At 37.5% G+C, this 15,925-nt stretch overlaps 1 protein-coding gene across 2 annotated transcripts; it reads right to left on the bottom strand.

Moving 5' to 3' along the window:
• Window positions 1-4,750: 4,750 nt before the first annotated feature.
• Window positions 4,751-15,873, bottom strand: sh3bp5lb (SH3-binding domain protein 5-like, b). 2 transcript variants are annotated; one of them, XM_082185303.1, is made up of 7 exons: window positions 15,301-15,873; window positions 14,966-15,218; window positions 14,669-14,731; window positions 11,830-11,958; window positions 9,997-10,158; window positions 8,236-8,409; window positions 4,751-7,613 (listed from the first exon to the last, which is right to left on the bottom strand). In XM_082185303.1, the coding sequence occupies exons 2-7, from the start codon at window positions 15,209-15,211 to the stop codon at window positions 6,996-6,998; spliced, it is 1,392 nt and encodes a 463-aa protein (XP_082041429.1). In that variant the 5' UTR covers window positions 15,212-15,218; window positions 15,301-15,873; the 3' UTR covers window positions 4,751-6,995. The 2 variants fall into 2 exon arrangements, with proteins under 2 accessions (XP_082041429.1, XP_082041428.1); XM_082185302.1 differs by having other exon boundaries at window positions 14,966-15,872.
• Between the last annotated feature and the right edge of the window lie 52 nt (window positions 15,874-15,925).

The raw sequence follows: 15,925 nt of genomic DNA, 5'->3' as shown, positions 1-15,925 counted from the left end.
ACCATGATTTGAGCTTTGTGACATGCGTTATCCTGCTGGAAGTAGCCATCAGAAGATGTACACTGTGGTCATAAAGGGATGGAGATGGTCAGCAACAATACTCAGGTAGGCTGTGACGTTTAAACGATGCTCAATTGGTACTAAGAGGCCCAAAGTGTGCCACGAAAATATCCAACACACCATTAAATCACCACCAGCAGCCTGAACAGTTGATACAAGGAGGGATGGATCCATGCTTTAATGTTATTTATGGCGAAAATCTGACCCTACCATCTGAATGTCGCAGAGACTCATCAGACCTGGCAATGGTCTCTCTCAATATGATTTCGGTCTGAAGCAGCATAACAGTTTAATGATCTACAAAAAAACATTGCAAGCTTTGGTAATAAGTTAAACTATTTACTTACTAAAATACTATTTTCTCACTAGAAATTACATCAAAAGTGGAAAACGTCAGTCAAAACACTTACACAAACTGACATCAAATGCAACATTCAGACGCCATCTATATTTTTTAGCTCAACTGTCACGGAATGGAACGCACCGGGTTGTGGGATACCAAAAGCAGTGAAGGCTACATATATGCTGCCTTCAAAAATCAATCAGATGAAGGTATCTCAGGAGACAGGAAGTGAAGTGCCTTCCTACCTTGGAATGCATCCTCCGAAGGCAGCATTTTTAAGCTTTCGGATGCAGCCCATGTCTACATCGCTAAACGCATTAAGTTGCTGCCATGTGATTGGCTGATTAGATATTTGTGTTCATGAGCAGTTGAACAGATGTACCTAATAAAGTGGCCACACACACACACATATAAATACATACATATAAGCCTGTATTCTCCATGCATTTATTTACACTTTCTATTATCATACTAAACTAAACACAAGTAAATGCTTAAACGAACAAGAATTACATCAAAGATAGAAATGATACATCTATAAATGAGTCGTGATGTATGAACTCTGTGAAGAAACGAGGCTCGCTCTCGTCTGTAATGTACCTATCCAAATTGACAATCAAAAAAAAAAAAAAGCATTTTCTGATGTGTTTCCCCTCAGGTATCCCAGCAGTGAAATCAGTGAGTCACAACGTCCTAAGTGAGACATTTCAACATAATGAAAACCAGAAAGAGAAAAGAAAAGAAAAAAGAAAAAAAAACTGTGTGTGAGTGCTAGCTCTGGTTACAAATGCTGGCAGTGACACCTCATCTTTCAGTTCAAACTCAGCTGTCATCATCTCGGCTGTCTCTTTCACAAACTCCCACATCTAATGTCACCTCCACTCTCTGCAGTCGGAGAGAGATTAGTCTCTCACCTTTAACTGCCTCATCCTCCCTTTTACTGCCCTTTCAACATTACAATTATCACATTTTACACCACATCCATCCTTTGCTCAGCTCCTCACTCACTTTCTTTTCTCTCCCCAGTGGCCAGCAGTTCTCTCTCTGCTCGATATTTATACCATTGTTGAATAATTAAAGACTGAAGACGGAGGATAATCTCCACCTCTCATTCTCTTTTCATTACGGAAGCCCTGTTTTCCAGCACATCTGATTGATTTCAGGTAGCTGGAGTGCCCCACTGCTCTTGGCTCAACATTCACATTAAAATAGACAAAATTCCCCGAAACTCGCTGTCCTTCTTGATTACAATTACCAAGCTATTGAACCAATGTAACTTGTAATTAGTGGTGTTTGTTAAGCCAAGCGTAACTATTACTATTGCTCATACATAAGGCTAGCAATTCTAACAAGCCCTCAGGATGCATTAGCAACTGCATAGCGATGTCCTGGCTACAGCCCAGGACACCCCTTATCTTGTGGTGGCCCACTAGTAAGCACACTTCTCATTTTCTATATAAAATGTGCATAATCTAGTAGCATCATGTAAAATCTCTCTGATATGGAAGCGTAATTCCTGGGATAAAGTTTAGAGGAAGATAAAGTCATATTGGGAGATAAAATCAGAGTGATGAGAAATAAAATCACAATTACCAGAAACAAAGTCTGAGAGATATAGTCACATTGCAGGAGATAAGTTATATTGTTAGTTTTAAGGTCATAATTGCAAGAAATTTTCACAATAATGTTGCAATTATGAAAAATAATGTATCAAATACAAATACAAAAATTGAGATATATAGTCACATTGTAAGATATGAAGTCACATTTTTAGTTATAATGTAAGAATTGCAATAAATCTTTATAATTGTGAGACAGTAGCAATTATGAGAATTAATGAGCAATGGTGAGATAAAGCCACATTGTGACACTTTCAAACCACAATGTGGCTTTATCTCACAATTGCTACATTATTTCGCATAATTGTGACTTTGCCTCACAATTATAAAGGGTTTTTTGAGACAAAATGTGACACTTTCAAGTCACAATGTGAGTTAGTGTTACACTACTAGAAAAGTCATAGAGATATAACAAAGAGATATAAAGTCACATAAAGTTATGTCGCAATTGCAAGATATAAAGTTGCAACCATGAGAAATAAAACTTTCTTTACAATAAAGAAATAAAAAAATAAAGTATAAATAAATTGTCATAATTGAGAGATATAATCGGATTGCAAGATATAGTCACATTTTTAGTTATAGTGTCGGAATTGAAATAAATGTTTACAATTGTTATACCGTCGTAATTATGAAATTGCCAGGATTCTGTACTTTGTCATGTATTTTGTAATTTGCCATTCATGTTCTTTTTGTAGTTCTTGTCATGGTCTTTGTAGTTCTGTTCATGTTAATTAGTTCCAGGTGTTTCTAATCTCAGGTATTTAACCATGTGCTCTGTCTTGCCCTGGGTGGATAATTGTTTGTTTGTACGTGTGCATGTGGTTACGGAGTGAGGTCTTGAGCCTACACTTCAAGTCATGCGTTTCATGGTCAAGTTATGGACATGTCTCATGATTGGAGGCTATTAAACATCAGTTTACCTTCATATAGATCAGATTTTTGTTTGACTTTCTGAGGCACTGTTACAGAAATAAAGTTGCAATTGTCAGATTTTGACACTTAAAGTCACAAGATATAGTGTTGAGAAACAAAGAAACAGTTAAAATTTCATGATATAATTATAAAGCCACAACTGGGAGACAAATTATTATGAGAAATAGAAAAGCTGTTTTATAAAATCACAATTAAAAGATCTAGTTAAATTGTGTCACAGTGCAAAATACAAAATTACAACTGAGAGACACAAAATAATAGGGATGCACCGTTATGAAAATTTTGGCTTATACCGATAACGATAATTCTTTATATTTGAAAGCCGATAACCAATTTATTGGCTGATAAATCTAAATCCAAATTTTTATATAATTTTTGAGAGCCTGAATACAAAACTAAAAGTCTTGCCATAAAAAGCCATGTCCCAAGCACACAATTATAATGTTCTCATTATAATTTGATGAAGTCTATATGACAGACTTACGCTACATATGTAGAGCTTAACTGTATCTTCCTTTTTCTAAGTGATTCCAATCATATTTCCATTCAAAAGCATCATGGCGAACAGTGCGCATCTGAAGGAAATAATCCATTATTTTTCTGCTTTAAAATATCGGCCAAATATTCTTATGAGGCTGATAACAATGACATTAAAAATGAACATATATCGTGCATCCCTACAACGTACCAATTACCCATACAATTAACAATCACACTTCTTTCTGTTTAAAGTGAAATTAAATGAGAAAAAGAGCATAGTTGTTAAATTCAAGTTTTATTATTTCTAACTGTGCAATAAATTAACATTTACAGAATAAGTTATCAGTCACGTAAAGATTATTTGTATTCATCATACATCAGCTTGTATATACATAGAGTTCATGTGACCTTATGAATGGAGAGAGACAGCAGCATACCGGATTAACTCTACAGAGCATCGTCTATTTGCTATGAGGAGAGGTGAGGAATCTGTACACAAGAGGTTATGATGGGGGAAGGATGGATTTACAGGGTTTGTGGACCAAAAAATTCAACAACTACATTTAAAAAAAATTCAAAACAACAAAAAATTCTGAAGAGAAGAGTAGGATGTAAACTTGCAAACAATACTGTACTGTCCACAGCACGGTTTGTTCAAACAGCTAGCATATTACATGATTTTTAAAGTGTACATCTGCAAAACACAGTTACGTCATCAGCGTCATTCCACTGTTGTTTTATTTCCTCAATTTTTTCTTGCAAAATTCCAGCAGGACTGACACACTTGTAAACATGTTCCGTTCTTATCTTTCTGCTAAGACCCTCTTACATTCCCGGACTGACATAAAATCTAATATCTCTCAAATAGAACAAAATCAATAAAAACAGTACCCAGGATCTGAAATATATCATAAATGCCACAAATTGTTGTGCAAAATAATACCAACTGACAACCGAATGAAAACAATATTCCAAATATCTACACCTGCTGAGAAAGACAGAGATGAGAAACAAATACAATATTAATAAAGGAAAAATCCAGGTTACATACAAGTGAAGATCTATCAACAGCATCAGTGTCATATTATCTATAATCACAGAAAAGACTTTGACTTGGCTTTCAGTCACCTAAACTGAAATGTGCGTAAAGTAACAATGGAAGCTTCTCAGGGAAGTGTACAGCAGTACCCATAGACCTCTATTGTAAGAGCATTTCTCTTCTCTGTGGTAACAGACAGAGATGTGAGTTTGATCATTTTGTCTTTATCCCTCTCATTGAGTGAAGTGTCTTTTGTCTTTTTTTTCCCCCGTCCCCTGACCCCTGACCGACAGTGAAACAGTAACTGAGAAGACGGGATCAGAGCATGAGAACTGTGAATCCCTGCAGACTGACAAAATACCACCTCAACCCCTCCTTATTGTTATTCATTAATTTGCAGAGAACATCTGAACCCCCTCTGCTATAGTGCAGTGTTACAATAATGCCACATCAATCAATGTAAGTGTATTATTACTCTCGTTCCTCTCGATTACTCCATCTCTTATGTCCGAAAATGAATTCATTACAATGATTTCTGAATCTTAGTCACCACCCCTAGGGGAGATTTCCTCTTATTTGAACCATGCGGTTGTTAGTTATGGAAGCCTGTTTCCACCTTTCCATTAAAAAAATGGCAGGTTTATTTCTTGGAATTATGCTAAATAAAATTGTGAAACTTGCAATTGTGAGTTTGATTCTATTAATTGCAATTTTAGATCTAAATTTGCAACTTTGTATCACACAATGGGCCTCATTCATGAAACATCAACAGTGAGAAGTTAGAAGTTCATAAAAGCGCTCCAACGTAAATTTTCTGAATTATGTCAAAAAATGTATTATTTGAAATCCCTAAACAAATTGCGTTTAGGAATTTCTGATAGCAAAATTAATTAGTTGACCAATACGTTTCATTGATAAACAAAAGTGATTTAAAACAGCCATGTAGATGTAGATGAACACTCTTATTGAATCATTTTTAAGCATATGGCCAATTAGTTTCTTTTGCATTTATGCAATATACTAGAGCCAAGCCTGAGAAAAAAAGGTCAAAGAAGCCATTAACATTTCTGTATGTTGTATTTCACGGGCAAGGATTATGCTAATCGTAAATGATCGTACACACGACACCCTATTTACAAATTACTGAAATTCTTTCAAATACACACATTTAACCATCAAATCTGAGGTTTACAATGTGCTTGTGAATCCGGAGGATAGTTTTCGGGAAAGTCCATTTTATACGCAAATTACTCAGAATGACTCAAAATGCAAGTTTACATTTCACAATGTGTCTTCATATCTCACAATTGTAACTTGATTTCTTATTTTGATCCAACCATTTTATTTATTTTTTACTCTCAGGTGGAAATTGGCTTCCATAGTTTGCGGCGTTAAAGGGTTGGTTCACCCAAAAATGAAAAAAAACTGTCATGATTAATTCATCCTCATGTCGTTCAAAACCCGTAGGACTTTCGTTCATCTTTAAAACACAAATTAAGATATTTTAAATGAAATCTGAGAGATTTCTGTCCATCCGTTGACAGTCCACGCAACTACCAATTTATCGCTTCGAAAAGTTAATAAAGAGATCCTAAAACTAATCCATATGAATCTCGCACGAGAAGACCTACAGGCACACATTACTAATGCGCTCTTTAAATAACAAAATATATATATTGTCTATTTCAGTTATTTAAACAACGTGGCACAGGACGTGAAAATGATAACTGGGTCAGGGCTGAAACTAGGAAAAAAACACTTGCATCGCACCTGGTGCTGCATTGCGCCGAGTGTATGATAGGGCACTATATGATAAACAGACTGAATTTTTTTTCACATATAAACATTGATTAGCGAACATACACAGAAGCTCAACCGTACGAACGATGCGTAAGAACAAACGTCGCTGGTTCTTGTGGAAGCTCAAACGTGCTGCGTAACACACAAGAATAAACCTCATTGGTTCTCACATGTGTACATCAAATAAAGCAATCGTGTCTCTTTAGAAAATTTTGACTAAACCGCTCAATTCATATGGATTCGTTTTTCTATCAATTTATGAACTTTTTGAAGATGAACGAAAGAGAATAACCCTTTAAAGATGAAGTGTGCAATTCTTTTCCACATTCTCCTGTCTCAACCTAATGGGCAACTATAATGAAACCATTTGTATATTGATTTCCTTGAAAAGTGCAAACTCTTTTTGATCATCCCAACCAGCCCGACACAGAAACATCGGCTCAGCCAATGGCATAAGTTAAGGGGTGGGACCATCTGTTTATAACCAATAGCAGATGGGTGAGTGTTTCGGGGAAACCTGTTTAAAAATAGTCTGTTTTTTCAGTTCCATTTGTGCCACTAGTAACACTGAAATTACACACTTCACCGTTAAAAATACAGAGTTTTTTCAGTCTGATTCATTTGTAGTCAGTTGAGAGTCTAGCCTGGAAGCCTGCAGGCAAGCTTTAGCCCGCCAGGATTGAGGTGGAGTAACAGACAACTCTAATTTCCTGTTTCCTCACAAACTAACACTTCTGTGGTGCTGCTTCACAAAGCTCTCCCGCTCTCTCTGCTGTCTGTCTGTCCCTGAGGCACCTTTATCTGCATCCTGTCCCGAAAGGTTTGCCACCTCTCTCGCAACTATTCTGTCTTCAGGCCTAAATCCTCTCTCGCTCTCTGCTTCTTTCTCCTCACCTATTATACTTCCGACATCACTCAGGTCGCCCAAGTGCTCCACAGAATCGAACTTCTCCAGATCGGAGGCGATGGTTTGCAGGCTTATGACTGACATGGAGTCTGACCCCGCCCTCTCCACTCTCTCTCTATGGCCCCACCCCGCCTCCCTGTGTTTCTCTACCCACTGCCTGGTTTTCTCTTGATCGGCCCAGTCATTATCCATTAAAGGATTGGCCACCGTCCCTGCATATGCCCCTGACTGAATTATACCCTCAGACTCCGCCCCGACTGGAGAGCTCCGCCCCCCACGAACCCTGTTGCGCTCTCTGGTGGCTCGAATGCGTCCCCTTTGCGCATGGATCTGCTCGCTGATTTGCTCAAGGTTGCGAAGGGCGACAGAATACCGGGTCTTCACCTTCGCCACCCGTTCCTCCAGCTGAACGACTTTGGACTTGTGCTCCTGTTAATGAGTGGGGATAATCATAGCACATTGGATAAAAAATAATAATAATTTGACATGTACTTGCACCAAATATATGAATGACTGAATAAACAGATGATCATCCAGCAGACTTTAAAAAAAATATATATTCAGGGATGCACTAATATTGAAATTCAAGTTGATATGATAAGCCAGGGGTGTCCAAACCTGCTCATGGAGGCCCACTGTCCTGCAGAATTCAGCTCCAACCCCAATTAAACACACCTGATTCCAGCAAATCAAGGTCTTACTAGGCATACTAAAAACTTCAAAGAGATGTGTTGAGGCAAGTTGGAGATAAACTCTGCAGGACAGTGGCCCTCCAGGGCTAAGTTTGGACACCCCTGTGATTAGCGAATGATTATTCAAGTTATGGTCGATAACTAAATGGCTGATATTATAAAAAAAAAATACTACTTATTTTAATCTATAATAAAATATTAAAACTAAAATGATTAGTTTGTATGCTGTAGGAGAAGTTTCTATTCTTTGCGCCCATCCCTAGTTTGCATTTCATAGAGGATTTTATTTTGTTACTTAAATCAATACGGCCAACTGACCTTGAATACCTTTATAGTGGAGGACAGTCTCTGATGCATACCTCTAAGATGTGGTTGAACTGAGCCTTGAGCTCAAAATAAGGCTTGGACTTGATAATGACCCTCTTAAGAGCCTTCTGCAAAGTCTGCACACGTGCTTCTGCTTCCTGACAAAGCTGAGTGACACGCTGGTGCTCCCTCTCGCTCCTCAAACGCTCCTCCTCTGCCTCGTTCACCTGAAAACAGCAACATGTCAAATGTGATACCCTGTTCTGTTTTCACACATGAAAGACATTAAATCAAATGTATACTAATATCTTTCTGTATCATTCATACAAATATTTGACAAAGATTCAATATCAGATCACCACTGACAATAATCAGTACCAAGTTGATATTAACAGCTAAAGAAAATGTAACAATATCAATCTGTCTACAGTGTGAATTAAATGCTTTTCTCAGATTTTTATTTGACAATGCTTTTTGTGAAACTTTCACTGTTAACTTTATTTGTATCTTTGTTCTATCGTTTTTTATTATTTCTTCTATGATAGGTTATTTGTTTCTTAATTCTATATTTTATTACTGTTTACTTTAATGGTAAATTGAAAACTGCCAAAGTTTACTTAAAACAAACATGAATTACCTGAACAATCCATTTTATTCCTTTAATGTGACGTATTTCAAAGTAAGACATTGAATGGATTGTTAAAAGTGGTCATTACAAACCAGAATGGAGCCGGGCCGGTTTGCTCAAATAATCCTTTAATAACTATTTGGCCTAAGTGACATCGTGGGAAAAGTCATTTCAGAGTAAGAGCTAAAAGTGAAAGATTACAAAGACAATTTGTTTCTTTGTCCATTTTTATTACTGACTGTTTAGTTAAATGATTCTTTTGAAAAATGAATGCACTGTTTACATAATTTGCATATTATTCTATTCCGTCATTCGCCCTTGATTTTATTGCTGACTGTTTACTTTAATGATTAATTCATAAACCTAAATCAGGGTTTACTTAATTTGCAACTTCTATTGTTTTGTTTTTCTATTGTATATCATTTATCTATTTTCTTTACTCATGTTATTACGGACTATTAAATTGAATGATTAATTTGAACAATTGAGGCACTGTATTTTTGTTGTATTTGTAATACATTTCTGTACTTTATTTTACTACTGACTGTTCACTTAAATGATTCAAATAAACCGTACTATGCGTTTACATAATTTGTAACTTTGTTCTATTGTTTTTATTTGTTCTAATGCATGTAGTTTGTTTGTGCTCTTTGTTTTATTACTGACAGCTCACTTAAATGATTAATTGAAAAACCTGAGGCAATATGTTATAATAAAGGACTGTGTTCAAAAGCATAGAAGTATTTTCAAGAATCTTGAAATTTCCCTGGCACTGGTATCGATTGCTGAAATTTTGGTGACAACCCAACTAGAAACAAAAACTGTGGGATGATTTAACGTCGGAAAAATGCTGCTCTATTTTACTGGCAGTGCTAGAATAAAACGTAAATGAAGATGTGTAACCTTGATCTTTAAGTGTAGGTGTGCATTCATCAGCGTTATTGATTGTCCCCACTGTGACAATCAAAGCCATGCTGCTATTACAATCCACACTAACCAGCTGTGCACATTTAAATATGAAACATTAAGATTTACCAAAGCAAAATCTATAATTGTGACTATGAGGGATTGATTTTAGCAATTAAGACCTGTTGTAAACATAAGAGCACTAGTGTTTTTGAGTACATTTATGCCACCGCCTATTGCTGTAATTATCAAAGAGCAATGCTGAGTCACTGTGTCATACCTTGGCTGTGGCGTGGTTTAGCATCTCCTGCCAGGTAGGGTCCAATGTGTTTCTGTCAGCCAATAAACCTTGCTCAGCCACATAAACCATCTCTCTGGCAGCCGTGTGCATTGAGACAGCCCTCTCGTACCTTAGCGCCGCCTTCTGAGTCTCCTGTTGAGCCTGAGGGTAAGGTCATCCATCATATTTCATATACAGCAATCAATCACTCAGCTCTGTAAACATGCAGCCAATCAGAGGACGGGATGCTGACCTTACAGAGAGCCATAAAGTGTATGGGGACTGCAAATCTTTCCAAACTTTACATCAGGTTATATTTATGTAATAAAACACTAGCTAAAGGATGTGGCATTAGTATGGAAGCATACTACAATTCTACGGCAATATTATGTGTTATGTAATAAAAGAAAACACCAGAGGGAAGTCAACTGCATAACACTTCACAAACCACAAACCATAACCATTCATTTTAAATAAAGTGGGTGAAATGGCCAATAGGATTTGAGGTTGGAAAAGCTGACATCCAATCATCCCGCACACAAGGCTGGATCTGAAAACAGTTTAGCTCAAAAAGCCCGGCTTGCTGTCAGTGAAAATTGCTGTGCACAGATCAGAACATCCAAGCCAATCAATAAAAGTCAGGAACTGAGAATGGCAGGCCATATTTCATTGGGATAACTTGCTGGAAATATGGCATCCTTGCCAAGGATGATATCCGACTTTGGCTACGTTCACACATTGACAAGGGAGGGAATTGAATAATGTCTGTATGAATGAATAACTGAAGTCAAACCCGTTTTTTATTGTTGAGATAGCCATGAATATCATCAACGAAAATGTGTGTGTAAATTTAAAGCTACTTAAAATTTTTAATAGAACTGACAACTGAAATCTGCTGCTGTGTGAATGTAGCCATTATTTTGCACAATATTCATTGATTAAGATTTATTCAAATATTTTGAGTAAAAGAAAAGAAAAAAAAAGAATATAAAACTCCTTTTCACAGACTGTGATGACATGTTTTCACAGTTATTAACATTATAAATATTTTTTTATATATATATATATATTTGAATAAAAAACTAAAATGCACTGACCACAGCCAATCATAACAGTGGCCGTTTACTGACAGCTAAAAGGAGCTGCACTTTAAAAATGTATAATTTCAGAAAGAGGGTCAGGGAAAGGTTGAAAATAATTGTTTTTCCACATATATATTTGTTTTAGTTTTTTCCAGTTTAGTTTTTTTTGTTTATATATTTAAGATAAAAGAAAGAAAAGGAAAGAGATGATAGATAAACTAGTCGAATATTGTGACTGTTCCTTTATCAAACACTACATTTATATTAGGCTTGTCTACTCATCCACACACTCAAACTTATTTACAGTTTTTCATGAGACGGGCTGATGGCCAAGTCAAAGTTTCAATTCAGTGCTGCTGGTTCAATTGTTTTCAATTACTCTCTAGCCACAGCTAAACGATTTTCATCAGCTCAATTACATATTCAAAATTGGCTGCAAAAACGCTAATGAAAAGTGATGTGCAAATCACATCTTGTGTTATCAGGGTTAATCACATTAACACACCAACTCTTTCGCCATAATGACCACTGCACTGACAAATGTGTTCTGGTTCAGCGGGAGGATTTTTTTTGCAATAATGAGAGAATGGAAATGAATCAGCAAACTACAAAAACATCTTGAACTCATCTGATAAGATATGAAGCACAAACACGCAATATTATGTTCTCTTGCTCTCTTACACACACACACACACACACACACACACACACACACACACACACACACACACACACACACACACACACACACCTCTTTAGCAAGTCTACGGGCTTCGTAGTAAGGTCTGGCTTTTTCAATGCAGGCTCCCAGCTGAGAGCCCTGAGCGTTAAGTTTGCGTGCCGAGTCCGTAAGGATCCTCCTGTAGCTGGATCTCGCTTCCTAAACAAGCGTTAGACAGAGATAATGAGAGAGAGTGGGCAAAACAATGCTTAATTTGGCACGATGAGTAAAACATGTAAACAAAGTTTAGCGGTTCTGTACTGGTGGGGATGATTTGCAACCCAAACATGGCTCACACAGACAGTAGAAAAAACAGTATCGAACAGAAATAATAAATGCAACAAAATTCTTAGTTAGGAATAGGATACCAAAATGCATTTTTAAAAGAGATGAGAAAACACTTTCCATATCTTTTTTTGTTCAAAGGCTGAGTTTTCTTTCTTCTTTCACCTTTATTAGATTACACAGTGAAGGAGAGAGACAAAAAGTAATACACAAGCCAAGACTGGGACTCAGACCAGATTTGTCCTTTTTTATTTATTTTAATTTTGAGTATATATTGTGTATTTGAATTATTTCACTATTGTACTATTGCATTTTGACATTATGTATAGACCTTATGCACCAGAGAAACAAGTGCGCAGCAATCTTTAGAACTTGTCTTTGTCTTTGAACTTCCGTTTTTGCGGTCGCTCTGTATATCTCTATGGCATCGCTGTCGAGGAGTAATTAGCTGGTGAAGCGGATTTACTTATTGTAAAGTTAACGAAAGTTCTCATGCGGATTGAAATGTTTAGAATAGATGTCTTAACAAATGTCAGTAGACCGGGAAGATTTTAAAACGAGCCATTCATTCATAAATCAGCAAGATCACTGTGAAAATACAGACCGGAAGACAAAAGACAATGAGTGCAACGCTGAAAAGGGGCGGGGCTACACAAGGTCTATAGTATACTCTCACCTAAAGGATGATAAGGAACACCTGTTCAATTTCTCATTAATGCAATTATCTAATCAACCAATCACATGGCAGTTGCTTCAATGCATTTAGGGGTGTGGTCCTGGTCAAGACAAACCTCCTGAACTCCAAACTGAATGTCAGAATGGGAAAGAAAGGTGATTTAAGCTATTTTTAGCGTGGCATGGTTGTTGGTTGCCAGACGGGCCGGTCTGAGTATTTCACAATCTGCTCAGTTACTGGGATCTTCACGCACAACCATTTCTAGTGTTTACAAAGAACGGTGTGAAAAGGGAAGTATGCAGCAGTCCTGTGGGCGAAAATGCCTTGTTGATGCTAGAGGTCAGAGGAGAATGGGCCGACTGATTCAAGCTGATAGAAGAGCAACTTTGACTGAAATAACCACTCGTTACAACCGAGGTATGCAGCAAAGCATTTGTGAAGCCACAACACGCACAACCTTGAGGCGGATGGGCTACAACAGCAGAAGACCCCACCGGGTACCACTCATCTCCACTACAAATAGGAAAAAGAGGCTACAATTTGCACGAGCTCACCAAAATTGGACAGTTGAAGACTGGAAAAATGTTGCCTGGTCTGATGAGTCTCGATTTCTGTTGAGACATTCAGATGGTAGGGTCAGAATTTGGCGTAAACAGAATGAGAACATGGATCCATCATGCCTTGTTACCACTGTGCAGGCTGGTGGTGGTGGTGTAATGGTGTGGGGGATGTTTTCTTGGCACACTTTAGGCCCCTTAGTGCCAATTGGGCATCGTTTAAATGCCATGGCCTACCTGAGCATTGTTTCTGACCATGTCCATCCCTTTATGACCACCATGTACCCATCCTCTGATGGCTACTTCTAGCAGGATAATGCACCATGTCACAAAGCTCGAATCATTTCAAATTGGTTTCTTGAACATGACAATGAGTTCACTGTACTAAAATGGCCCCCACAGTCACCAGATCTCAACCCAATAGAGCATCTTTGGGATGTGGTGGAACGGGAGCTTCGTGCCCTGGATGTGCATCCCACAAATCTCCATCAACTGCAAGATGCTATCCTATCAATATGGGCCAACATTTCTAAAGAATGCTTTCAGCACCTTGTTGAATCAATGCCACGTAGAATTAAGGCAGTTCTGAAGGCGAAAGGGAGTCAAACACAGTATTAGTATGGTGTTCCTAATAATCCTTTAGGTGAGTGTATGTATCATCCTTATCACCCTCTAAAAAAAAAGACTACAAACTTTACATTTTGGCTTCACAAAATAGAGGTATAGAACAAGTATTAAGTGATCAGGACATGATTGCAAGACATTATACCACTCGAAATTGAAGAGTTCTCTCAGGCTGCATTTTGAATGAAGATATTAGTTGTGTCCCAAATTACGCACTATACGCTATTGCTATGCATGCCCTCTACCATCTAGTGTATAAATGTTAAAAGGTTATTTTGACATTAGAGTCTGATAATCCTGATTTTTTTTCTTTTCATTTTTGGGTGCTTTATCCAGGTATTTGAAGTGCACTTTTTCTTTTTGGAATTTTTTGTGTGAAAACACTACTCACACTATTTATACTTAAAAATGGCATAGAATAGTTAGTAAGTGCGCAAACGAGACACACCTATTGTCAAAGCAGGCACCTCGGTTACACTTTATTTTAATGTGTCCCTATTACAGTGTAATTATACATTAAAGTACTGAGTAATAATTACTACTAACTATAGGGTTAGGGTAGGATTAGGTTTTGGTTTAGGGTTAGTTGCATGTAATTATGCCTAATTTATAGTTATTACTATAGTAAATAGATGTAATATGTGTAACAAGGACACATTAAAATAAAGTGTTACTGGCACCTCAATAGATTTTGAGACACAGTAGTAGTGTCACTCATATTACTCACGTCCAGCTGTAGTTCCAGTCTGTTGATCTCATCACTGGCCTGATTCAAGTGTTCCAGCTCCTCCTGACAAATGGAAAACAGGGAGGGGAGATAGCTGACATTCAATTTATATTAATGCATTAAATAAGAGAGAAAAGTATATGAATTTATACAAAGCCAGCATAATCACAGACAAACAAATCATTTTAAATCATGTTGCCATTATAAACCATTCATTGAAGCAAATTGTGAATATTGTGACATAGTTCAATGCACCTGTCACAATATCAAGTTTATTATGGGTCCAAATATTAATACCTGAATCCTGGGGTCCAGCTCTTCCTCATACTGCCCCTCATCTTCATCAAACTCATTCTTATCTTTCTCCACCACCTCAGTGTTCTCGGTTTTGCTCGTAACTTCCTCGTTTCCTCCGTCCCCGCTTCTGTTTTTCAGGGTGTCGTCCCTCTTCTCAGCCACCACCCCGGCGCTCTCCTCTCTCCACTCCCCTGACTCAGGCTCCCCGGATCCGGGGGGGTTCTCACGCAGCTGCCCCGGTTCCATCCGTGGCCTTGAGAATGACCCGTTTTGCTCTTATAAACCAGAATATATAAGCGCTTAAATGTTTGACATGCCTATAAATATATATTTACCCGATAATTTGACGATAAAGCGCTACATATTCGGTGAATGAGCGTCATTTAACGGCGCAGGCGTGTTGTTTGCAGCGGTAGCGTCATGCAGTGGAGCTGACAGCGCAGAATGACCCGGGCAGAACAGCTAGCTTTACGGCTAACTGCAGAAATCAGCCTCAGCTCAGACAGCAGTCACAGCACTGCTCAGGACTCATAAATAACAGCGTGAGCTCCAGCCAGACAACTAAACGGAACTAACGTTACCGTTATTTCTTTCCGTCCCCGTTTCGTCTCTCTAGCTGCCTTTTTGTTCAGGATGATCCTTAAACATTTTCCATGGAAACCAAAGTTTCCGCCTAATATAGTTACTAATATGTCCTTATTAATCCCAGTCCTGACAATTTAACTAACTAATGTTACTGTAAATTAATTTGAAATCTTCCTAACTGAAATTTCATGGATTTATTTGATGACAGCGGTGACTAATACAAATTACCATTTTTTTTTGTACAATAAGTACAACTACTTGAAATATATCAATTTAAAATATAACTTGAAAACATCAAAAGAAAGAACATTCCATCTACATTTTTTTTTTTTTTTTTTTTGGAATCTGCCCCAAAAATGTAAAAAAAAACATCAA

Source organism: Leuciscus leuciscus (assembly GCF_965113295.1).
Source record: "Leuciscus leuciscus genome assembly, chromosome: 12".
NCBI classification, from domain to species: Eukaryota; Metazoa; Chordata; class Actinopteri; order Cypriniformes; family Leuciscidae; genus Leuciscus; species Leuciscus leuciscus.
Note: the sequence above shows the minus strand (reverse complement) of the source record. Positions and strands in the feature narration are given on the sequence as shown.

Excerpts from the sequence above, each read along its gene's own strand:
- sh3bp5lb (XM_082185303.1), bottom strand. The coding sequence starts at position 15,211 with ATGGAACCGGGGCAGCTGCGTGAGAACCCCCCCGGATCCGGGGAGCCT. Across the intron at positions 8,410-9,996 it reads TAAACCACGCCACAGCCAAG|GTGAACGAGGCAGAGGAGGA; the intron begins GTATGACACAGT and ends TGCTGTTTTCAG. Across the intron at positions 7,614-8,235 it reads AGTTCAACCACATCTTAGAG|GAGCACAAGTCCAAAGTCGT; the intron begins GTATGCATCAGA and ends ACTCATTAACAG.